Raw genomic sequence first — 26,495 nt, 5'->3', positions numbered from 1 at the left:
GGAGCAATTATTAGGAAATGGAAGACCTACAAGACCACTGATAATCTCCCTCGATCTGGGGCTCCATGCAAGATCTCACCCCGTGGCGTCAAAATGATAACAAGAACAGTGAGCAAAAATCCCAGAACCACACGGGGGGACCTAGTGAATGACCTACAGAAAGCTGGGACCAGAGTAACAAAGCGACTATCAGTAATACAATGCGCCGCCAGGGACTCAAATCCTGCATTGCCAGACGTGTCCCCCTGCTGAAGAATGTACACATCCAGGCCCTTCTGCGGTTCGCTAGCGAGCATTTGGATGATCCAGAAGAGGACTGGGAGAATGTGTTATAGTCAGATGAAACTAAAATAGAACTTTTTGGTAGAAACACATGTTCTCGTGTTTGGAGGAGAAAGAATACTGAATTGCATCCGAAGAACACCATACCCACTGTGAAGCATGGGGGTGGAAACATCATGCTTTGGGGCTGTTTTTCTGCAAAGGGACCAGGACGACTGATCTGTGTCAAGGAAAGAATGAATGGGGCCATGTATCGAGAGATTTTGAGTGAAAATCTCCTTCCATCAGCAAGGGCATTGAAGATGAGACGTGCCTGGGTCTTTCAGCATGACAATGATCCCAAACACACAGCCAGGGCAACAAAGGAATGGCTTCGTAAGAAGCATTTCAAGGTCCTGGAGTGGCCTAGCCAGTCTCCAGATCTCAACCCCACAGAAAATCTGTGAAGGGAGTTGAAAATCCGTGTTGCTCAACGACAGCCCCAAAACATCAGTGCTGTAGAGGAGATCTGCATGAAAGAATGGGCCAAAATACCAGCAACAGTGTGTGAATAGCTTGTGAAGAGTTACAGATAACGACTGGCCTCCGTTCTTGCCAACAAAGGGTACATAACAAAGTATTGAGATGAACTTTTGGTATTGACCAAATTCTGTACTTATTTTCCACCATGATTTGCAAATACATTCTTTAAAAATCAAAAAATGTGATTTTCTGTTTTGTTTTTTTTCCACATTCTGTCTCTCATGGTTGAGGTTTACCCATGTTGACAATTACAGGCCTCTCTAAGATTTTCAAGTGGGAGAACTTGCACAATTAGTGGTTGACTAAATACTTATTTGCCCCACTGTATATCTCTCCCATGACCTTCGTGAGGATACGTGGCTCAGAAAATGAGTGAATCAAGCAATGGTGAATAAGCAAATCAAAAGTGTAGAGGCATTTGCCTGTTAAAACTATTATATTTCAGCAAGGGATACAATTAAAGGTTCTGAGAAAAAAAAATAAAAAATAAGCGATGGCAGAGACTCAGTTGAAGAACGTAAACCATTAATACTCATTCACTGCTAGCTTTTCAGCATTCACGCAGCGTATAAACTTTGGATTGGTTGGTCGATTCTTTTCAGTTCTTCAATTTTCCCCTAATACGGGGCCTCAGGCCTACCATACACTGAGGTAAATGCTTCAACTAAAATAGATGCCCCCAAGAGCAGTAAGTAGGAAAGTGCTAATTAGGAAACATATTTTTTTTGTTCCACTTTCTCAATCTACAGTAGGACACTTGGTCATTTTGAACAACTTTCAGACCACACATGACAGTTAAAAATTATAATGTTGAATTTTTTGGGAAGTGTTAATGTGTTTGCCAAAAAAATAACTGCATGGGTTGTTTTTTTTTTTGGGGGGGGGGGGGGCGGGGGGGGGTGAAGAGAATACTGGCATTTCCAATCATTTCAAATGGTATGGCGTCTTTGAGATACATATTATATTCATGTTGACGGAGCAAGTTAAACTCGAAACTCAAGGCAGCCTTACAATTAAATAGTCATAGTCAGGAATTGATGTCATAGTAGTTGACACTACTCATTGGCAATCACAGCTCACATCCACATGGTACCCTGCTGGTCATGAAATACTAATCAAACAACAGATGCAGCCAAATGTTCATTATAGTTGTTATATGATCATATTCACATTTATCAAATATTGTGCCTTCCACAGCTTGTCCTCTGAGTGGATTGCAGACTAACTTTGGCTTGCTCCCCCATGCTGCTGTGACAGTTTGCTCCAATATATCTTTTGGTGTTAACATCCCCATGGGAATAATTCAACCTAGTATGGTACAAGCCTGACTCCTCTCACAGGCTGCAGAGCTCCAAATTGCTTTTGGTGCCTGGTGATATGATTAAGTAGGATGCACACATTAGCCAACTGTGTTTCGGGCAGGACGTCTTTACCATTGCTGGCAGCTCATTTGTTAACATATAGCTCCCACCACACTACCTCTACCTGCCCTGTACTGTGCTGTCCTGTTCTATTAACTACTCGTTGCATCCCTGCCTCACTGGAGGTATCGTTATGTTGCCAGTCCTTAATTCGTGTAATTCGCGATGAGATGTGTAAACCAGTCGATAGGCATTGTGATCCACTGCTTGTGGGAAAATGGCTTCAGTTGTCTCTGTTTCCAAGGAGCCTTCCCAATTGAAGAAAAAAAACACATCTCGTCTTTTAAATGTCAATACACACAAGTGCAGCTGTAGGACATATTTTCTTGACAAGAACACACATGGATCACACCCTCTACCAACACATCCATTTTCAACCTAATATAATCAATGCAAAGCACCAAATCAATCCTGGCCAATCTTGGCCTACTGTATGCTTTGAATCATGGTTACAAGCGAAACAAAGGAAGAAGCTCATTTTATTTTTCTGAGGCTGAAATAGAACTGGTTATTATAGAGATGTTAACAAGGAAGCAAACATTGATGGCCCTGAAAAGGATACAGTTGATTCATAGCTGTTCCTTTACATATTTTACAAGTTTGAAAAGAATGATCTATGAGAATGAAAAGTTTCTCCCGGAGCTGTGCTTCAAGTATTGTTTAACCCTTTAACACCTAAGCCTATTTTGGCCGAATTTGCATGCATTTGATGTTTTGCCTTTATATTTCAAAGAAAAAATTGTTTACAATGGCCAAGTTGGGTCCTTTTTTTCAGGACACCTTGAACTTCATGTCTAAACTGTTGTTTTCTTCACTGACCAATTATAATCCACATTTTGGACCCAAAAAGACAAAAAAAATCCCAAAATCTTTTTTCAAAATTTGTAATGTTGATGTCCCATTGACAACCAAACATGCTCGACCAACCGTTTTGAAGCTTGATAATATTTATTCAATTTGTTAGGATAAACATTCAATAGAAAAAAAATAAGATTGAATAGTTTTATGTTTGACTATTCATCACAAACAGCAGGTATGGTCATGGGCGTTTTTGGCCTTTACACATACTAGGTCAAAACAGGTTATATACTGTGCAAAATAGTGAGAGAGAAAAAATTATATATATCATCTAACACAAAAAGTGTTTGGAGGATATCTCTTTGTGAAGTTAGGTGTTGTACCCATCACCTTATCAAAAGTATATACGTACATGCAATCAAGCTTCTCCAACACACATCTACATAAAAATTGAAAAGATTATAGTCAAGAAAATATATATATAACATTGAAAAATAGTATTTAAAAAAAATATTGACAAGTAGTTCAGTTCAATTCAAATTTTTCAGGCATGCGACCTAATAAAGTTTTTTTATTTTTTATTTGCGCACTCAATAAAGCTTCTTCTTGAACAGGTCACGGAGCTGCATCACACACAACGTCACACAGCCTACTCTTTCGCCGTTTGCGCGCTGCTGTCACTTCTACTCGCCGAGACGCCGACTCCTCCCAAGAAAACAACGACAAATACGGCTCATCTTCTTCCTGGAGTTAATGAAATAATGCATTAGCTTGCGCTAAATGTAGTTTTAGATTCATTCTGCACGTTTCAAAGTCGCTCGCGCGGGGTGGCTATTTTTCGGCACAACACCGGCCGTTGCTTGCTTCGCATGCCTCCCTTTCAATAGTTGGCGCCTCGCTCGAAAATTTTTAAAAAATGATCACATTCGGTTCGTCCTTCTTGACATCACAACGGCTCTTGGGATTTGTAGTCTTTTGTGCTGCTTTCGATTTTGAAAAAGGACAAGAAATGATGGAAATATGGAGATGGATACATGGTCCATGCAGCGTTTTAATGCATATTTATGAGTGCAATAAAACTATAAAACTCAAATGACATTATCTCCCGTTTTTCTTGGCCGATTGACTTCAAATAAAAACTGGTGTGGACATCAACTTCCACACTTTCAAACGAGACCAACCAGCGGCACGTGGGTGACATAATTACAGCGTGACGAAGCTTCAAAGACGATATGCGTAAACGCGTCGCTGCCGACACGTTCGGTGTTAAAGGGTTAAAGTGTGGGTCAGGGGCCTTGAATCATGGTACAGGGATGCAGGTAGGGAGGGGAATTCCATCCCTGAGTGTCATGTTGTGTTGAATGCGACATACAAATGTGATTTTGCAATTCATTGGCAGCATCAATAAAAGTGCACCAACCAAAAATTCAAACGGAAAGTGTTTAGTCAACCCAGACATATTCTTAACCTTTTTGTCACCTGGCAAGAACTTTTGCTCACAAATGATCTCGCACTGATCTTATTGGAATTTGATTGCACCATGCACAAATTCAAGACACCATTTGGCAGCTATAGAGCGAAGCCACCCCAGAATCTCCAAATGTCCTTTTCTAAAGAGACAAAACTGGAGCTTTTTCGGACTTAACTTTAACTCCATGTTAAAAAATGAAGCATAAAAAGAAAAGAACACTGTATCAACTGTTAACAACAGAGGAACTTATCGTATTTTTCGGACTATGAGTCGCAGTTTTTCTCATAGTTTGGCTGGGGGTGCGACTTATACTCAGGAGCGACTTACTGTATGTGTGAAATTATTAACACATTATTATATCATTTCACATGTTATTTTGGTGTTTTGGAGTGACACTGATGGTTTGGTAAATTTGTTCGCATGTTCTTTATGCTATAGTTTTCTGAATAACTCGTAATAGCTGTGTTACGTTTACATACTGGCCACGTTTGCATTTTGTTCTTCATGCATCGTGTAACATTAACATGCTGTACACTTATTCAGCATGTTGTTCTATATTGTATTTTAAATTGCTTTTCAAGATGAAATATCTGTTCTATGTGTTGGATTTTATCAAGTAAATTTCCCCCAAAAATGCGACTTATACTCCGGTGCGACTGTATATATAAACTATATGTTTTTTCCTCTTTGTTGGGCATTTTATGGCTGGTGCGACTTATACTCAGGTGTGACTTATAGTCCGAAAAATACGGTACTGATGTTCTAGAGTTGCCCTCGAGTCTTCAACAATTAACTTATTACTTGCATTGTGTCCAGTAGTGTCATCATGCAGTCACCATCTTTTTGTTCAGGACATTGTGGATTGTGGGGCTTTTTGCCCCACATCCATTTTTTTAATGGAGTATTTCTGTTAGCTGTTGCAAGCCCCTACTTTCTTTTCCTTATAACACTGGAATGAAAGTTGCACACTTCAACAAATGTGCAGCACGAGCGATCGCTCATTTACCCACACTGTGGGAATTCAGTTTGAGTAAGTACATAGGAGCCAGAATCCTAGTTTGTCTCAATGAACAAAAAGTCACTTTGCTATATCCTGCTGCGGCGTTGACAAGAAAAGTTTATGCTTACTCAGAAAACAGTATTTTGGAGAATGTGTGAGATAAAGAATCATGGGGCTCGAAAATAAGGCAAAAAGATCTAATAAACAAAAAGAAAGTACATGGACTTACTGTCAGACGTCTTACTGGACATGACTAGAATAACTAAAGTGAGTCTAAAAAGAAGCCTAAATTAAAAGGTTTTTTTTTTTTTTGTCAAGTTTGTTTTTAGCCTAATATTTATTTTATGCTGATGGACAGTGTGATCACCTACCCTGGCATGTATTATGAAACACAAGTGTTTGATTGTATCATTCATTCATTATTATTTGTAAATCAAAATAAGACAATAATTAAAAATTATGAAAAAAATACATTGAGAATGAGAATGATCATTTATATATGCTTTAAATGATTGTGACTTGGGATCTGGCGTCACATCAAACCAATCTGAAGATGTTCGCCATCTTCTGAAGCCTGGTAAGCCGTCGAGATGCGGTCATCTTTGATCCTTATCATTCAGAAAATTTACTGCTATCTAAATTGGAATTTATGTAATGATACGTCTTTTTACTTTTAATCACTTTTTTATTTGATTTAATAGACCACACAATTGAGTGCTTGGAACTTGCTTAAACAAAAACACATCTGCAAAGACTCATCTCTGGGTCTACCATTATTGTAAAGGGAATTAAGACCAAATAAAGTGAACCAGTAGCATCTGAAAGGAAGATCATGATTAGATTTCAAGGTATGAAGCAAGGCCTTTACATTTAGTGGGAGAAACCCAATTTGTTGCCTCCCGTGCCTGGCAAATGAAATGCTGCTTGCTGCCCTGCTGCAAGCCAGCCAACATTCATCAAATTGCATCATTTTTTTCATTTGGCGATGCTGCAGCAGCAAGATGAAATAACACCTGGCAGTGACCCACAAGTCCTACCGGCTTAAACGTCCATCGTGTCCACATATGTAGACAGGAAAGTATTTGAAAAATGTGAATCGGCAGGCCACTTACTGGGAATTTGTGCTCTATTTTCTGTGATGTAGTTAAAACAATTAGTCCAAATTGAAAATCTAATATTTGTCTACACATCAGACAGATGTTTTGATCTGCTGCACCCAGAAAAATAAAAATGGCAGGTATTTTCTTTTTTTGAAATTTGTCAGGTTTAAAGATAATGCCATGAACGTAAGATTGTTAATCCCACCTGGTTAAGACTTGTGAGTTATCAAGCGATATATGGCAGAAAACACAGACAAGACTGAAAAAGCAATTTCTGCTCTTGCACTCCTCTTTAAAAGAATCTGCTGTATTTTGAGCCAAAACTGTTGTGTTCGAAAGAACAATATGTCTATATGCTGCTCTAGCAGATTCATAGCGCATGAAGCCCCCGAACTATTTTTAATTTGTTCGTTTTACCCTGGAAACCGCCGTTTACAGACGTCGGGCAACCGCTTTTGTTTCAACCCAGCCATGAAACGCTTTTGTTTCAACCCAGCCATAAAATGAAGGTAATTATTATATTTATTATTTAAAATGTCTGTCATTTTTAGCTTACAATCATTAATTGCTGTCTAATATTTCGTTTAGGAAAAAAAAAAAAAAAAAAAAAAAAAAAACCTAAAAAATTATTCACTCGCATATATTAAACTCTTAAACAAATTACGTCACAATGAAAAAAATGGTGTCTGTAAAAAAGTCACGGATATCTACCTCATAACTATCGCTTAATTGTATATATTTTTTTTTTGTTACTGTTGCATTTCCCCCAATATTTTAGATGATAAATAGTCAATCCAGACCAAAAAAAAAAAAAAGAAAAAAAAAAAAATTTTTTAAAGGGTAAATATATGAAAAAGAAAATCTCGACCACTCCTTGATGTCTGTGATTTCTGCATCGTGACCCCTTTTTAGATTCCTATGTTTCGCCCATAAAATCCCCCCAAAATACAGCTTTGGCCATTCACAGCTGTGTCTTGACACTCAGTGATACATGCAACATGGAGTTTTTGGATCGAAACAAGTTAAGTACGCGATAATATCTCATTAAAGTCATGGCATCTGTAATTCTGCTCTCGCGTGCTCTCACCTCCAGATAGGGTTTTGCTGTTTAAATTTTTAAAAATTTTTTTAAATGCCCTCCTTTCAAAATCTTTCTTCCCCCAGAAAATTGAGATCTTAAGCTTTCCAGTGATGTATCTCACATGCATATCAGACAATTTTAAAATTTGGCCAAATCGGGGGTCTCAGAGTGGAACTTCCAGTCACCTGAGTGTTTTCCGCCATATTCATAGTATAAAGTCTAGGGTAGGGGACTAGCTAACGGACGAGGACCTGATGTGCATGGAAGCAGGTCATGTGAGGCAAAAGGAACAGGCTCAAAATTAATTTAACTAAAACTTGTTCACTCCTTAAAAAACTTACAAACAATAGACAAAGTAACAAATTAAATCTATGATCAAAAGAAAACTCACTTGTACAGGGAAATACCGGATGTGGAAACCAGATGTAACAATGGTGACGATCGGACAAGACCAAAAAAAGGGCTGGTCAAACGTACGTCCGAGATATGAGGTGACCGAACAGGTCGATTGGGCGGATGTTCGGGACCAGGACAAGGGCGACTGTCCATGCCACCCAGCTTGGGCAGGTGAAAAGGAACAGGAGCGACGTCGTTGGCGGCCGGAGACGACGAAACAGGATCGACATCGTAAAGACCAGGAGGGGAAGTGAAGTTTTCGCCACCGTCGGGGAGGACAGGAGCGAAAGTCACGTCGTCGCCGTGCGGTGCCTGCCAGAGCAGAGGCAGCGGCGGAGCAGAAGCCACATCATTACCTGGTGGTGCCCACCAGAGCAGGGCCTGAGCCGGAACGGGACATGACGGCAAGGAGCCGGGATGAGAGCACCACCAATGTCATTGTCAGGAACCTTGGGCAGTAGGGGCATCGTGACGGGGACCTCAGGAAGCTGGAGCATCGAATATGGGACACACGCCATCTTCGATGAACACGCCAGGGCTTCCGGACGGTGTACTGAAGTGTAGGGGCGACTGAACACTGCCAGCCATGGCCTTCCTGATAGGCTCACGCAACCATGTCCCATTGACAATGTCAGGTAAAACGCCTCGCGGGCAGTCAGCTCATGGCAATTTGGGTCTGGTGGCTGCGTGAAATCAAAAATGACGCCGTGCCTGTCGGGCCTTTCAGACGGGGCCCATGGGCAGACTGGGTGACAGGACCCTCTGGGTCCATAATTGGTCCGATTGTACTGTTATGCCTAGGGACCTGGCTAGCAGACAAGGACCCGATGTGCAGGGAAGCAAGTTAGGCGAGCCAAAAGGACCAAGTGCAAACTCAAAGAATTTATTAACTAAAACTTCTAAAACATTTTGCAAACAAAAGACAAAGTAACAAATTAAATCTAAGATCAAAAGAAAACTCACTTGTACGGGGAAATTCCGGATGTGGAAACCAAACATAACAAGGATGACGAACAGACAGGGATCAAACAAAATCTCAGGGCTCATATAGACAGGGGGTGAAGAGTAGAGGTGGGAATCTTTGGGCGCTGATTACGATTCAGAGGCTACAATTCGATTATAAAATGATTATTGGTGTATCCTCCCCCAATCCGTCTGTGCTGGATCAGTTGGAACAAAAACCAAGACCCAGAGCAATCCTTGAGGACTGGTTTGGAGACCCCTGCACTAGGGCAAAAACACGAAAGAACCAAAACGCTACACAAACTGAAACTAAACAGATAGCTAACTGCTAGAAGATAAAGAAGAGACAGGAGAGTGAAAGGAAGCTGAATGTACAGTAGTTCTCACTTTCAATCTATCTATCTCTATCTGTCTACAGTATTCTGTCCCTCAAGTTTCATGAACATTTCTCGAGGGTCAATGGGAATATGCCCGACCAGTCTGCATGTGTTTGTGGACCAGGAGAAGGCTCTCGAACGTGGAGGGAGTGGCAGAACGTTAAAAAGGTTATGTTCGGTTCCAGTACGAGCAGTGTTGAACATATTGATAAATGGGTTGTTTTGCTTTGTGTTGCGAGCCACAATTTGAGGTATGAGCGACTTTCCGTTATGCTACTGCTCAAGCTGAAAGTGAAAACAAAATGGATCAGTTGAGGTACAGTGCAGTAATATCCGGTGCTTGAGCATTATAGTATATTCATTTTTTTATTGTGTATTAACCCGGTTAATTTGTTTTACACTCTTTTATCATGTTTTGGGGTTGATTCCCACTCAGTGGCGGTGTGATGGTGTGTGCAAATGGTTGCCTGTCTCTGTGTGTGTGCCATTCCCGCCTTTCGCCCAAAGTCAGTTGGGATAGTCTCAAGCACCCCCTGGGCCACACAAGGATAAGCGGTGTGGAAAATGAATGGATGGATTCAAGTGAATACAAAAGCTCAAGATCACATCAAGATAGAAGGACAACCTGTTAGTGAAGTGTGACTAAAGTACTGATGAAACAGGTGCGGTTGGTTGAGGCTAATTGCATTAGAGCATAGCTGGGTGGCAAATGATTAGTTGAGATATAATTAATTCTCCCACCTCTCTCTCCATCTCTACCCTGCACATGACCTGATTGTCAAATGGCGTTAGGTCTCATCCTGCCCAGTTGAGCGTTAGACAAAGAATGACGTCACCACAGAAAGCATTTGTTCATCCGTACGTATTCTGCAAACCTATCAGGGTACTTATCTTATGCCATGTGTTTGCTGCAAGCACCGGATGCACATATCTGCACAAGGATGGGCAGGGTGAGCAGACCCTCTGTTGGATCAAACAGCTGCTTGTTTTGTGGTGGGGATGCTATCAAGAGCACGGTAAAAATAAGGGTGGAAAGTGTGATGTAATTCTTGATCCAAGGACCTGTTGTCATTTGCGGAGAGTAAAACAGTTAACATTTGAAGTAATAACCCAATAAATTAATTTGTCTTGATTTTTCGTCCCTCCTTATAGAAAATACTTTGATATTTTATTAAAAACATTGCAGAAAAACTTTATACATGTGTCCAGCCAGAAATAGTATCTCTATAATCACTTAAGGCAAAATAGCAAACAAATAGTGTATAAGAAACTAACAAATTTGAAACTTCCATATTTTCATACTTTTTTTTTTCTTAAATAGATTTAGCAGATGTCCTTTCTTCCCATTTGAGCATAACTGATGCAAAACAAAATCAACATTGATGGGATTTTCTGCTTTCATTTCATTATATTAAATAAAATACTATTTACATTCATTCACTTGCTTTGTAACCCAAAATATATCACAAGCTTGACACAATACTTTACATATTGCTAGCATATGAGTAGAATTTAAACTATGTGACATATATTCCAACATTATTCCTTTACAAATAATATTACTACTTGAAAAAAAAAAAAAATAATAATAATATATTCTGGCTACATTGTAGGTGCAGGCAGAAATACATAATATAAATACAATTGCAAATACCCCCAAATCAAAGAAGAAGAAAAAAACTAACAGCAGATCAAATTAGTCCTCATTTGTCAAGTCTGGAATTGAGATAAAAGTTGCTTGCAGACATCCTGCATCTACCAATCTCTCAAAACAATATAACTCTATTTACATCATGGCCCAGAGGCCCAAAATGCACAACTCTCAAAGGCTTGTTTTGGCTGAGCAGGAGAAGAAAAAAGACCTAAGGGGAACAGAATGATGTGTTCATATATACAGTATTTGAGTATCTGAGCACCTCAACAGATAGCTCAGAATGAAACAGCCAAACTAAAAATAACAGGAGGAGGATTATGGATTGTCCTCGTTTTTCTTTTTTAAAATTATTCCTATTTTTTTAAATTAATCTTTTTTTTTTTTTTTTACCCAGTAAGGAGTATGAAACATTTATAATCAACAATGAGATTCCAGAAACTCTCTTTGTATTTCTGTTACTGCAATGCATTAGTTTGATTTTTTTTTTTTTTTTTTCTCGGATGAATAACAAGTCAGTCATTAACTTACTTTGTTTTTCTGCTGACAAAACACCTTGGAGGTTAGCTCCAAATATTTATTACTGTAGTGACATTCACAATTCATATTTTCTCTGTTAAAAAGACATCAATTGACTATATATGCTTTGTCAAGAAGGCAGTGTAGCAAAATAACTTCTATCAGAAATTTTGGAGTCTGTGCTTCACATAGACCCTCACTTCCATTTGCCTTATTCTAATCAGTTCTTGCTCTCAGTGGGAATTTTGTGTGGTCCCATCCCAGCGAGCTATACCCGTGTGGTGGAGTGGCCATGTGGCAGATTGCTACTGTTCTGGCTGCCCCCAAAAGTATTGAAGTTGTGCAGCGGCTGCATGCCAGCCAGTGAGTTTGGGATCATGGTGATAGTGCTGGGTGTCATCAGCGGTATGTCGTCGGGTGAGCGGCGCAACGTGAGGGTGTAGTCGGGCGGGCAGGCAAGGCGCAGTGCGTCATGGACTTGCATGGACTCGCGCTGGTGCTCGTGCTCTAGCTGCTGCTGCTTCATCTGCAGGGTCATCAACTCATCACTCTGCAGGTGGGCTACGTCATTGGCTGCAGAGGGCGCGTCGACCGACGTCAAGTTGCGCTGCGGGGTGGGGACGTGAGGCGTTGAATCGGCGCGGCGCTTGTCTTTTTTGTAGTATAGTGCAGCGAAGGCCAGTATGTTCAAGAACAGGAGAGAGGCACCCACAGCGATGGTTACGCTCAGCTCGGTAGAGTAGTCACGCTTGGTCTCGATCAACACGCTCGATTCGTCAATGAAGTCATCGTTTTTGTGCTGGTCTGTGGTATGCTTGGTGTTGCTGGACGGCACCCCGGGATGGCGGGTGGTAGAGGGCCAGTTGTTTTTGCCTGGGAAGCGTTTGGTGTAAGGGTACGGGGTGGTGTCCTGCGGAGGTATTTTGGTTGTGGTTGATACATACTGGAAAAATTCATTGATGTTGTGGAGATGCGGCACCAGCTCTAGCCAGAAGGCAACCTTGGTAGCACGGTAGTGGTCTCGGACTCTGGGTTTTAGACCAATATGAAGGTAGAGCTGATCTTTGGGATTATACTTGGTCCAGGCTACCTCCTCAAACCTGTTGGGCTTTGTGTGAATGAACTTTGTGTCCTGTGGTACTGGTTGATTTGGGTCACTGAAAATCAAACAAACAAACAAAAAATAGGAGAGACATCTACCACAGTGGTAAGAAAGGTACCATACATTTATATCTGTAGACATGCTTGCTAATCTATACAGTATAGGGCCTATGCAGTGTGTTGTTATTTTTTCCCCCTCAAAATTGGTAGTCTTCTACTCGATTTTCTTTTGCAATACATAGAGCTAATTGAAAGAAATAATACTCTTACCAAAAGCTACTTTGCAAATCGAGTTCCATGTTAATAGTGTAATAGTTTAGCAATCAATATCACCCAAATTCTCTGATCATTTGAAGCTCCATGCAGTATTTTTGTCGATCGTTTCTGCATGTGCAGGTATATCATTTGAGAAGGTAAGAATAATCCCCAAGAGTTAAATTATTTCCTAAAAGGCTGTTCAAATGGTTCTCAGTTGGATTGTGATAAGATGATGACAAAATCAAATAAAGACACAGTTATATAGCACCTTTCATATATAAAAAAGTAATATCAGTCAAGCCAGAGCTAAGTGCACAATGTTATAAAAAATAATAATAGTAATAATCATATTGTTCAGCTCTGTGATGGATTTTAGGTGCACAGGATGTGAGACATAAAACAGAAAATAAGCGGTCACCGAACAACTTGTATTTGGATTTAGGAATGATTATGTATTTGGATTTAGGAACAATCAAAACGGTGTAGCCAGAGGAATGTGACGTCCTGTGAGAACAATGCACAGTCACCAGTTTATGGGAGGTTGATACAACAAGAGTTTTTTCTTCCTTAGGTTACATCATAGTTTTTTGAAGCAAAAGATTGTGTGTTTTGGTGCATCAGATTTATTTATACTGTGGAAGGGTAGGCTTCTTAATTTAATGCTACGGTAGGAAATCATAAGAAATTTTAGGAGGTAATTTTGACACATTCACACCAACATCTCACTATCCATTAATTCAGCACTAAACTTTACTTCACCAACTCCTTGCTGACACTGCAGCCTTGCTGGGGCATAGTGGTCATCGACCAACTGTTGAAAATTGTCCATCTGGACGATTAAAACCACTACAGCAACTATCAATGAACACATCTTTTGGATGATTAGTCTTTGGGTATTTCTGAGCCAACTGCAGATGTTTGGCCTTGTGGTATTGGACAGGAGTGGCTGAAATATAGCTTTCTAAATGATTGAAGAAACTTACTATTAGTGGGGTGCACAGACAATTTGGGCGGCAGGTGCTCAGAGGGGGAAAAAAAGGGCACCTTTGCAGCATATGTAACTGCCAGCCCGGCTGCCTTATTCGGACAATCTGAATACATTGCTGATGCATTACATAATTAAATATTTATTTATATATTTAAATAAACAGCAACCTATTCCAAACCAGCAATGTTCAACAAAACATGGTAACAGTCGATGCAAAATACAAACAGTGCAAGTGAAAATTATTCCGGCTTTAAAAGAGCAATCTCCTTGGTGTCATGTCTTTGAAAATCACAATGATCTTCCCATGGTTTATCTCGACAATATAACCAACAATATGAATACCCTGCTTGTTAACATTACAACACGGAGCCCACACTACATAGCTAACTTTATGTTTGGCATTTAGCAAATAAATGATGCTTATAGCCTGCTTTAAACCTGTACGGTTGTCATAACAGTGTATCTGTGTGCCCATAATCAAACAAGGGAGCCTATAGTTTTCTTGAAGCATATTATTCACCTTCTAATACACACACTTAGTCTCACTTCCTGTAGGGGAGTTTCAAATATACTGTATTGTAAGCACCGTAACTATATACAGCCCCTTTAAGAGACACTTGGGACTTGTAGGCTGTGACGTAGGGGGCAGAGTTGCCAATTTGGCGACTTTGTCACTAAATCTTGCATCTTTCCAAAGCCTTTTGTCGAGTTTTTAGTCAAAAGCGACTAGCGACAAGTCTAGCGACTTTTTCCGGTGTTTCTTTTTACTCACTTTTTGCTTCTCCGATGACATTATTCCTCTCTTCTACAGCGTCCGTTAAAATGTTATGCAAATGGTCTATTATGCAACTTAGGTGATGAGATCATCTTCAAGTGACAGCCAATAGCTACTTTCCTTACTGAGAGGTGACAACACTGTTAGGGGGAAGAAAGCCAGTAGAGTGAGAGAGAACAGGCTGGGAGCTGGTGATAGCGTAAGCACTCCACAACAGTCCGCTGTATTGTTGTCTTAATGTTTATTGTTGCCACATTAAAGTGAGTAAAGCCATTCCTGACTCGTCTCCTTCCTCACCCTCAGCCGGGGGTATTACAATATATTTTTTTGATTTTTTTTGTTAAGCAGCAACATTCTCCTCAAGTAGCAGTACATGTATTAAACATTAGAACACATGACTTAATAATGAGCTCTAATATATAGTTTTATTTTCCATACCGACACTGGCTGTGTGCTGGTCGCCACGTCAAGTCTATTAATTGATTTGTTTATCGCGAGCGGCTAGCCTAGCTTGCCTAACAGGTGGGACTGGGCAGTCGGCTCATTTAGAGACTCGCACAGAGAAAACTGAGGTTTAGGGGGGCACACACACACACTCGCGATATTACTCGATTATGTGTTACCTCTGCGTAGGGGCTGCAGGCGGGGGCATGGAAAGGAAGTGGATGGCAGCCGTTGTACTGTACTGCTCCTACTACAGTGTTGCCAACTCCAAAGTAACAAAAGTAGCTAGATGACATCATCACCAATTTTGCACAATTGCAGAAAAAGTTGTTAGGTTTGTCGCTAGTCGCTTTTGACAAAAAAAGTTGCCAAGAGGCTTTAGAAAGTTGCCAGATTTAGCGAGAAAGTCTCCATGTTGGCAACACTGGCTAAAATTAATGTGCCGCCTTTGCGGCCACGCTGCTCGTTCACGTTGACAAGTGATGGGCACTGCTGATAATGGAGGGTTTGCATTTGGAGGACAAGGGCTCTCACAGTGATTATGACTAAAAACGCTTGGGGGGGGGCACACGCTTTACTAATACAATAATGATTATGACTTAATAACCTTGAATTTGTTGGGGTAAGAGGTCAAGGGGCAGAGCTTGAGCACCACCTGGCGTCTGTCGGCGCACGCGTATCCTTACTATAGCACACACGTTGCCTGGCTCTGCCAGACTTTTCTCCCTGTATTTTTCAAACACTGAGAGAAATAGTCTGGAAACCATCCCATTAACAGCCTTTTCGAGCAGGTACAAAATCAATCGACAAATCGGATTCGTTTATTTGCGTGACGTGTTTTTAACGAGCTACGTCACTCTTGCGCGTCGGAAGTCGTCTCCACAACAAAGCTGAACAGGAGAGCCGAGAATATGTTCCAATCCAAGGTAAAATCAGTTTTAAATTACCAAAAACACATCGACACGAGTCATTGACAAGTCTGTCCCGCGCTAGCCATGTTGAATAAACTCCGCTCTCCTCGTACGTTTACTTCCGCGCGCAAGTCCCTGGTCCTGCCCTCGTCGCTTTGATAACGTGACGTCTGCCCTGCCCGTCGCTGATTGGTCCACTCCGCTGTCTGTTTGCTGTGGCTTGCTCCGCCCTGGAAATTGTATCCGCGGGAATGGTGGCCAGACTCAATAGCTGGAACAGCGGTGAGTCTGGTGTACCAGGCTAGCACACACGTACAGTATCTGAGCAAACACGTTTTTTCTCAAAGTAATGCATAAGCGATTTGTTAAGATGGTCATTAAAGTGTATCTTTTTCTTTCATTTTAAAAGGGGCTGAATAGTTTTCATCAGGGAAAACCCTTATTCCACATTATGCATAAAAGATTTGCTCATGTAGACCAACCTACTACAGTAATTTTCCTTTAATTAGGCTGACCTGGGAGACTAGTGATTTACCTGTTTGAGATTATGATAAGTTATCTAAACAGACAGAATAATAAAATACTGGATGCAAATACTTATTTAATTCAAATCATATATGCATCCAGTCAGTGGGGAGATGTGGTTTTCTTCTGAAATTGCTATATTTTGGCTCATGTCAGACCATCTGGTAACACTCATTGAGCATTGATAGTCTGGCTGTGTTTAAAGAAGATATATTGACAGCTCTCGACTGGATGGGTATATACCACAGGTCTAAAATTCGGCTGGCCGTGGCAGAAACCTAGAACAGCGTTAGCATTATCATTCTGACTCAGACAGCCGAAACCTCTTGTTATGCTTGATTTACTGCAGAATTACTGTCATCTCCAGGAGTTGAGTGGAACAGCACCGGCCAGAATGTGCAGGGGGATGAGTAAAATTGTTACTCTCGTTTAATATAAGCACTTCAATTGCAATCAACTTTGCAAAATGTGCCATCAACATTAAAATGTAAATTATATATTTACAAGGCACATCAAGCAAATGATTTGATTATTTTAGGCTCTAACTACCACATATTGTTGCTCAAAGATTAGAATGGAGGGTTCCATAACACAATGCCTGCTCTGCAATGGTGGCTGCATTCGGCATCATAGACACAGGGTTGCTAGCATGTGGTGGGACTCTACGTAATGCTTGTCATAGCAACCCTAACATATGCGCAAACAATATGCCACTCCTCGGCAGATGAAGTAGCAAATGTTAACAGAGTGCTAAAGGGCTTCTCTGCTCACTCAAGTGTGAGCAGTATTTACATATGGTCCCATTAAGTTTTTAATTAAGTATGTAATAACATTTAAATGACTACCATTGGTGCTTTATGCTAGCACTTCATACGAACATTGCAATGTAAAATTTGGACTTTGATGTTTGATGGACTTTGGGGTTTAAAATCTGGATTTTGTTGCAAATTTTTTTCAGACTGCTGTAGGACACTAGTTGTTCACAATCCATATATATATATATATTTTTTAAAATATATTTCATATAATATATCAGGGGTGCAACGGTTCGGTTTGAACTTCGGTTTTGGGATCACAGTTTCAGTTACTTTCGACATGTGAAAATTTTAAAACTGTTTCATCCTTTAAAGATAGACTCAAGTCAAGATTTTGCCAATTTAGGAGTATTTTATATAAAAAGTTACTTAGGTTCCCTAGGAAGGTTCACTACAACAGAGCCTTTCTGAGAAGTTTACTGCTCTAAAATGGCAGCTGTTTACTAACGCTACCGAGTCTGTCATTTCGCATGTAGTTCTATACGCATGAGATATCTAGTCGTAGATTGTAGGCTGTTAGCTACAGTCAGAAAATATTGGAGCCACCTAGCCTAGCATCGGGTTTGCTACAGCGTCACAACAAACACTCTTCCCTCTCCGTGTCTCTGACTTCTCTCGCGTCATTCAACCAACGTATTAATGCACATTGTCTCGTTGCCGAAACGGTAACAAAATCCGAACGGAGAAACAAAAACGTAATGCACGAAAAACGTACAGATTTTGAACGTAACGTACGGCGTAGACATTTAAAAATCAGTGCTCACGTGTACAAATTATGCCGAGATCGTACGACTTGACAGGTATGAATTATAGTGGACCGTCACAGGTAGGTAGTAGCACTCTGTAGCACGGGACGTCCAACTATCAGTGGTCAGGGCGAAGCTATGAGCTTTAGCGAAATCATCTTCGATGGCTTTGCGTGCCATTTCATAAATGTGGAGGATTACGTTGATGAAGAAATATGTCCGCGAGGGAACAATGTAACGCGGGTAAGGTGTTGCAAATAAATTAACGAAGCCCGCCGTGTGTTTTCACTGGTGTAATCTTCGGGGTTGACCTGCTCTGGGAAAGTGATATCTGTGGGTGATGCCGGCTGAGGTGCCGGAGTCATGTTATAAGTGTTGCCATTAGCATAGAGAACAAGCGCTGAGCAATGCTTGCAAATTGTCTTTTTTTTTTTTTTTTTTAATATCTTCTCTCCCTCCGAGGTGTACTCCACGGGGAAACCGAAATGTTGCCACATCGCACATATGAAAGAAGCCGGTGCTTCCTCAAAATTCGGTCTCTCCACTCCTCCGCTCGCCATAGCTTTTTGTTTTCTTTCTTGTTTCACTTTCACTTTGCTCATAAGCGAGAGAGGGCATTACTCGGCTTCTATTACACAGGTGCTTGACAGCGATCGGACATTTACTTGCGGGGCGGGAATTTCTCCACAGCTGTGCTTCACGTCACACACAGGCACACAGAGCTCAACCAATTCATTCCACAAGCGTTCGGAATAAATTAATTGCAAAACCGAAAAGGCGTGGTTCATAAAGGCGTATTGAACCGTACAGTGCGAACCGTAAACTTTGAACCGTAAACCGTTGCACTACTAATATATATTTATATATATATATATATATATATATATATATATATAAACGTCAACAATGACAACCAATACATTGTAGTTTTCTTAACGTCTTATGAGAACAATATATTTAAATAGAAAATCCTAAAAAATTGAATAAGGTTAGGAATAATATTTACCCTGTTTTGGCAAAGTTAGTCCAGTAGGTCATGACGACAGCACTCAGCATCACGTCGTTCTTGGAGAAATTGCAGTTGAAGAGATCCGTTGGGCCAATCATTGGGATCCCAAACACATAGGGTACTTCATCACCATGGGCTGAGTCAGCCCAACTTGGCTTCATGTCACTTTGACAGTGGTGATAAAAAGCATAAAAGTAGGTGGGAGAACCATACTGGGCATGAAGGTCAGCTGTAGCAACTGCCGGCGCCACCCACTGATGGTCTGTGAACAGAGCCACCAAGGTCTTGCGCCGATTCTCTGGATTCTCCTTGTCTGCCCAGTCGGTGTACATGAACTTTATTGTTTCACGTAGAGTGTCCTTGCCCTCGGGATAACCATACAGATGATCCACAAAGTCAGACACAGCAAAGTCAAAATCGTTGGCAGAGACACCATCCTCACTGTCCACAATCCCATCGACAAACTTAAATCCCTCGCCTTGATTGACGCCCAGCATAATGTCGTAGTTCAGAAACTCGCCTTGTTCCATAAGGATTTGGGGATCGTCCGGTATCACATCACCATCTATCACAGGACCGAAAGCGATGTGGTATTTTGCCGGCGTCACATACTGCTCGATCAGCTCCTTGTAGTTTTTGTTCTGCAGGCACTCGACCAAGTCTATTGTGTCCAGCATGTTGCAGCCCACCTTCTCGGCCAAGGCCCGTGTATACTTAGCGGGCTGGTAGTTGACTGCCCAGCTAGAAAGTGCTGTGCCGCTCTGTATGATCGCTTTCTGAAACATATCTGAAAACAGCATTTAAAAAATTAGTGTAATTCTTGCAAGTCACCCCTGAGATAGGCCCACCAATGTGCTATACAATAATATGTCACATTTAAAAAATGAAAACACCTCTCTGTTCTCCCAAATGAGCCAAGTGCCAAGTGAGATTTGTATTGTATGCTTTTTTTTTAGGCCCTGTCTTGCTCGCTTTGCATCCATACAATATGTGAGTCTATACAGTATGTGCTCTGCAACTGACAGTTGACCAGTTACAGATGTAGCCCCCCTTTCCCCTTAAGTAATTGGCCAAAAAAAACAAAAAAACAAAAACAAACAAACATCCTGCAACCCTGAACAAGATAAACAGTGTTGTATGGTTAGTATCCCTTTAACAACAACAACAACAACAAAAATACGATTAACACTTTTTTTTTGCTTTAGATAGAAGCCTGGCCATGGAACATGTTTAATTCGTTTAAGCTTACAAATCTCTCTATTGAAAATTAAAAGCAGCACAGAAGAATATCTTCCATGACTTCAATGCCATTTATGGGCTCAATGGGAAACAGCTAACAAGTGGATTTCTTAGTGAAATGATGAATAACCTAAAATAAAAGAGAAGATTACCCTTTAAAACCAATATATATTCAAACCACAATTTAGAATATCTTAAACAAAGGTATCTATTCACTTGGCTAAACAAACCTTATGGTTAACAGGTGCTCTTTTAATTAGCAATTGGTATGATTTCAGCAGCTCACTCACTGAATTAAATAGCCAGTGTTAAATGGAATGGCCTCATGATAAGCATAATTTGGTCTACCATATTGGGGAATAAATACAGTTATATGATTGTCATAAATTAAACATTTGTATCGTCGTAGACAAGAATGCATCCATATACCCATGAAGCATAAAATCAAAGACAAGGGGAAACTTTAGAGGGAGAAAGATATTTTTGATATATGACAATCCATGAATGCAATTGGAATGTGATTCAAACAAAACTGACTTGAGCACACACATATTCTCTATAGTATAATCTAGTGTATGTCCTGGGTTGGTTGGGCACTTGAGACATATTAATACTGCAGAAAATTCTAAATACCTCTAAATTCAGCCAATTTCCGAATCCTAAAATATTGGTTCATATCTTACTATCGATGGAATTTATTGCAGCAGAACATTCTAAAAACCTCTAAATTCAGCCAATTTCCAAATCCTAAAATATTGGTTCATATCTTACTATCGATGGAATTTATTGCAGTAGAACATTCTAAATACCTCTAAATTCAGCCAATTTCCGAATCCTAAAATATTGGTTCATATCTTACTATCGATGGAATTTATTGCAGCATTAGTATTTGTATATTTTGTTGCACTATTTATACTCATGCTGACAAGTTAAAATGATGACTCAACCAGGACTACTTCAAAGGAGAATTTGGCCTCAAATTAGACATCCACCGGCCCCCTCTCCTTCATACCCAACCCTCGAGGCCTGTTAAGCAACAGCCAAGGTTTTGCTGCTGCCACTGTTAATTAATATGTAGCGTATCGGCCATACTTGCTTCCCTCTAGAGTATGAGGATTTTTCAAAACCAGTCATTTAGAATATGTCAAACACAAAATTGGAAGCATTAAAGGATAGATAAACAGAAAAGCGTTACTGTATATTAGAGGTGGGTAGTATCGAGTTACATGTACTCCGTTACATTTACTTGAGTAACTTTTTGAGAAAAATGTACTTCTAAGAGTAGTTTTACTAAGCTATACTTTTTACTTTTACTTGAGTAGATTTGTGAAGAAAAAACGCTACTCTTACTCCGCTACTTCCGCAAGCGATACCAAGAGTTGAGACGTGCCTGGTGTATTACAAGGGGTAACTCTCCTGATTTCACCAATGAGATGTTGCAACAATAATCACATGACTCCAATATACCAATCAGACGCAAGCTTGCCGTTCTATCTTCAGGCCAGCCTGGTCAATATGTGGTTTCTTTAAAGCACTGTAAAAAAATGAAATATTTGATATAGAGCACCACCCTCAATATGACTCGAAAGCCCGGATTTTAACCTCTCTCCCAGATTTTATTTGGCACCAAATGACCACGGAAAACTATTTTCTCTTTGGACAAATAATGCTTCATTTATTTAAATTTTTTCCCTCTCATCGGAATTATTATTATTTTATTTTTTTTGGTATTCCTTTGGCTTAATGTGGTAATGTATTGGGTTTTTGTACCATATCATTATAACAAAAGTCCATATAGATAACTTTGTGCTCAGAAAAAAAATACCATTGTTTGAAAAAAAAAAACAAAAAAAATCCAACAACTATACAAGCAGTTACTCACAATGTTACTCATTACTTGAGTATTCTTTTTACCAAATACTTTTTAACTTGTACTTGAGTAAATTTTTTGGACGACTACTTTTACTTTTACTTGAGTAATAATACTGTATTTTGAAGCAACGCTACTCTTACTTGAGTAAGTAAGTAAGTAAAATTTTGGCTACTCTACCCAACTCTGCTGTATATGTGCTGGTAAATACTTATTTCTATGTCAAATCTGTGACCACTTTATAATTCAGTCTTTGTTGTTTGGATATGATTTACTGATCTCAAAGGCACGTAGCAGACTGAGTAAAAGGAAATTGGAATGTATTCCTGTAACTTTTTGTAACTCTGAGTTTTTACTAAAAGCCCATGCCTCCAAATTGGCAAAAATGAAAGCAGTTTGATGGATGACCCTTTGAAATACGATGCTGTCATAACTCTCCTCTAGGTGGTCAGATCTTTTCATTTCATTTTCTTCAACAGGAGGGAAAAAATGAGAAGACTTTTTCATAGCTGCTGGCAGCTTTAATGTATTGTGATGACTTCAATTGAACTTTTAAAGGAGACTACAAAACATCCTAAAATAAGACAAGAAATGACAAAATGATGAAATATGTTCATATGTGGGGCAAATCTTAAGGTATGTGACTGGAAAGATTTACCTTCTGAGTAATGCGAGAGGGTCAGCAGGCTGACACATGAAGCGCCGGCACCAGAGCCGAAAATGGTCACTCGTTTTGGGTCTCCTTTGAATGCCTGGATGTTTTCCTTGATCCACCGGAGAGCCTGAATTTGATCAAGCAGACCGTAGTTGCCCTTGGCTGCCTGGTCTCCGGTGCTCAGAAACCCTGCAGTGATGAATAGAAGCAGGAGATAAGCAGACGCTGTTTTTACAACTGACAGTTTTGTATGACTTTGGGAAGCGTATATTTCTACTTTATGGCTGACTGGTAGGTCGGAGTAAATCACATAGTTGTGGATCACATTTAAATTTCCATTTGCTACAGAAAACAGTTTGTTTGCTGAGGTGTTTTAGCGAGTACTTCAGCCCTGACATAAGCTGGAATTGGCTTGGGCTTCAGGCAACTGTGGATATAATTATGCATTAGTAAGCAAATAAGTGGCCATGTTAATCAATATTTTAGTATAAAACGAAAGACAGTGGGTAATTCGGTACTCAGATATGTGACGAGTACATAAGGTGAAGACAGTGATGAAAACATCAGGTTGTTCTGCTATGTGCCACAATTTTTCAGAACTGATAGCAAACAAATTTAAAAGTGTTTTCTGGGAATAAATGTTGGCCCCTCCACTACATGGAAGCCTTCAGGCTTGACTGGAAATGAATGGCTATAAAAGTCTTTTCCTGTCAGGCTACCAAAACTACAGTGTTGTTTAAAAATGAAAAAGCTACCGTGTTGAGAGAAAGATGCCAGAAAGCTAGTCTGTGGCTTAGTGAAAGAGAGCAACATCATGTTTGTCAAAGCACGATCCAGGGATGATAGAAAATGGAAGGGTGAGAATTGCATTCCCGCTAGCAGTCTTCTGCAGCCTGCGGGACGACCACCAATCATTACAGTGCGCATGTCTTCCATATCCACAAATTAGAAACTCCACTCTCTGTTTTCCTGAATTCTCTTGTTGACTTTTTCAACTTTCTCTCTTACCACTTTGCAAAAGTGTTTTGACATATGCCTACAAGGCAAGTCTGTAAGTGTGTAAAGAATTGAGGAAATTCTATATGGAAAAATAGAGTGTAAAAAAAGGTAATTGTTTCTGGCATATCAGGGGTTCAGTGATGAATTCTACAGGTTCACTCACAGGAGATACAAACATCATTGTGTTTGTTTGTTTGCAAGAATGGGAAGTTGTGTTACAACAGAATACAATTGTTTGCAAATCATTTACAACCTATGTTGAATTGAATATGTTACAAAGACAAAATGTATGATGTTCAAACTAATCAACTTTAATTTTTCCTTCATTCTATTTATCGATTTTCAAATTTTCACTGATATTGCATTTGATTCTGTTCCCAAAAAGTTGTGACAGGGGCATATTTACATGACCTTTCCTTTTAACAACATTCAATAAATGTTTGTCAACTGAAGGACACTCTTTATTGAAGCATTGTAAGTGGAATTTTATCCCATTCGTGCTTGAGCACTACTTGAGTGCTAATTGTTGTATTTTGCGCTTCATAACGAGCCACACATTTTCAATGTGGGACAGGTCTGCACTGCTTGCCAGCCAGTCTCATACGTAAACTCTTACTACGATGCCTTGCAGTGGTAACACAGGCGCAATGTGGCCTGCCATTGTCTTGTTTTACTAAGAAGGGATGTCCCTATAAAAGATGTAGATAAGCGCAGTGTTAGCCTATGGTTGCGAGCTTCAGCTAGTCTGATTGCCTTAAAACTGAACTTAAAACCTTAAAACTATCTTGAAACACGTCATACCATTGCATTGGTTAAAACTAGCCGACCATTAAAAAACTGACTGAAATCCTTTTAACCCCTTCCGACCTGACCATGCTGCTGAAGGACATGACACGTTTGCGTCTCTAAATCAATAAATACACTGAAATTAGTTGCTTTTGCCACTTCTGGGAGATGATTGGATGAAACATTTACCCATCAAAATCAAATCATGAGATTTGCTATTTTGGCTCTTTGAAAATGGCTAACCAAGCGCAACTTCAGAAAGATTAACGTAAAGTGCTCATTTCTCATTAAAAACACATCAACATTAAAAAAATAACCAATAAAAGCATGAAATATCCATAAAAAAATGAGCTTTGTTCTGGTGTTCGAGTAGGGTAAAAATCTGATATATATAAAAAAAAATTTCCCCCAGCAGAAAGAATGGGGGTCTGAAAGGGTTAATATTAAAATAGGAATTAATTGGGAAGAACACAACAATCTGTTTTATCCACCGTTTACAAATGGAACCCATTTCAACCCATTGCTTTTTGCTATGTACATTAAGCATTTTAAGGAACAGGTCTCAGTCCGTTCTGTATACAGAAATGTAATGTTGATACACAGTAAATGAGATTCTGCGCAAGAGACTTGGCTCAATTCACAATGCACATTTCCAGCCCATTCTGCTGCTCGGGTTATTTATTCTCCTGGACTACAGCGCTTCCCTGTGACACTAATGAGATGTAAATAACATTGGCAATATGAGAGCTTTGCTTATGATGTGGCACCAATGATGGAAAAATTATTATTAAAAATTTCTGTAGCCTACAAACACAAAAAAAACCCTAAAAGCAAATGTCACTTTTACTTCAATTCTTAATTGGCTATGAACAAAAAAACATCAATTATCTGACAAAACTTGAATATAGTTTTCTCCCTCCTCACTGTACAAAATGTGACACAGACAAGTGTATAATCCATTAATCTGTCTGTCCTGCCATCCATGATGGTTCGTAACAAATGCTCTGAGTCCACTCAAGCCAGAGGCCATAATAACTTTTTAATTAGAGAAAACAAAAAGTTCCAAAAATAGCGTACTCGTTTTAGTATCATTTTAATGTAGCTCGGAAAGAAAAGTGTACCCTTCATCAGCCTATGCAGAGGCTTTCATTCATTTCATTCCTAGTGAGAGACGGCACACTCTGACAACATGACGGTTATACCAGTTAATTGTGCTCTGTGTCCAGAAGATAATTCCCCTCTAGCTGAAAGTTGAAATGTTAATTAACAAAAGGAATGACACAGAAGGGAAGTGTGAGATATGCTGAGCAAAGCCAGCTCAGCTTCAACAGTCACCTAGCATCTCTGCCAGTGAGGAGCTGAGCTGAGCTTTGTAATGTGGAAGTGTTGATACCCGCAAGAGACCTCAGGACATGCCTTCCCCCCCCCTTTTTATAACATAATCTCCTGCGTGTCACAATGTGGGGTGGGTCCCCCTGCCTAACACCTGCTGTTGATGATCATCATTTGAATATTTAAACGCAACATAAGCCAAAAGAAGATGCCAGTTTGCTTTGCTCTTCACTTTCATCCTTACATTTTTCTTTGGTCAGTTCTTCACCAGGTTTCCACATATGGAAACAGGGATTTTAGCCCATTCCACCACACAAATCTTCTCTAGATCTGTCAGGTTTTGGGGCTGTTGTTGAGAAACACGAAGTGTCAGCCCCATCCGAAGATTTTCTATTGGATTGAGGTCTGGAGACTGGCTTGGCCTCTCCAGAACTGTGATATGCTTTTTACCCAGCCACTCC

At 40.0% G+C, this 26,495-nt stretch overlaps 1 protein-coding gene across 2 annotated transcripts in view; it reads right to left on the bottom strand.

The window, feature by feature from the left end:
* Positions 1-1,814: 1,814 nt before the first annotated feature.
* Positions 1,815-26,495, bottom strand: part of nlgn4xa (neuroligin 4 X-linked a) — a 108,630-nt gene continuing 83,949 nt past the window's right edge. For both annotated transcript variants that reach the window (XM_057817952.1, XM_057817946.1), the window contains 3 exons: positions 22,921-23,106; positions 19,151-19,940; positions 1,815-12,738 (listed from right to left, as the gene is read on the bottom strand). In XM_057817952.1, coding sequence (XP_057673935.1) covers positions 11,850-12,738; positions 19,151-19,940; positions 22,921-23,106 — 1,865 coding nt within the window. In that variant the 3' untranslated portion in view covers positions 1,815-11,849. The remainder of the gene's footprint in view (positions 12,739-19,150; positions 19,941-22,920; positions 23,107-26,495) is intronic.

The sequence above is a fragment of the Corythoichthys intestinalis genome, chromosome 2, assembly GCF_030265065.1.
Source record: "Corythoichthys intestinalis isolate RoL2023-P3 chromosome 2, ASM3026506v1, whole genome shotgun sequence".
Taxonomy (NCBI): Eukaryota; Metazoa; Chordata; class Actinopteri; order Syngnathiformes; family Syngnathidae; genus Corythoichthys; species Corythoichthys intestinalis.
The sequence above is the reverse complement of the archived record's forward strand: the minus strand, read 5'-3'. Positions and strand labels throughout refer to the sequence as shown.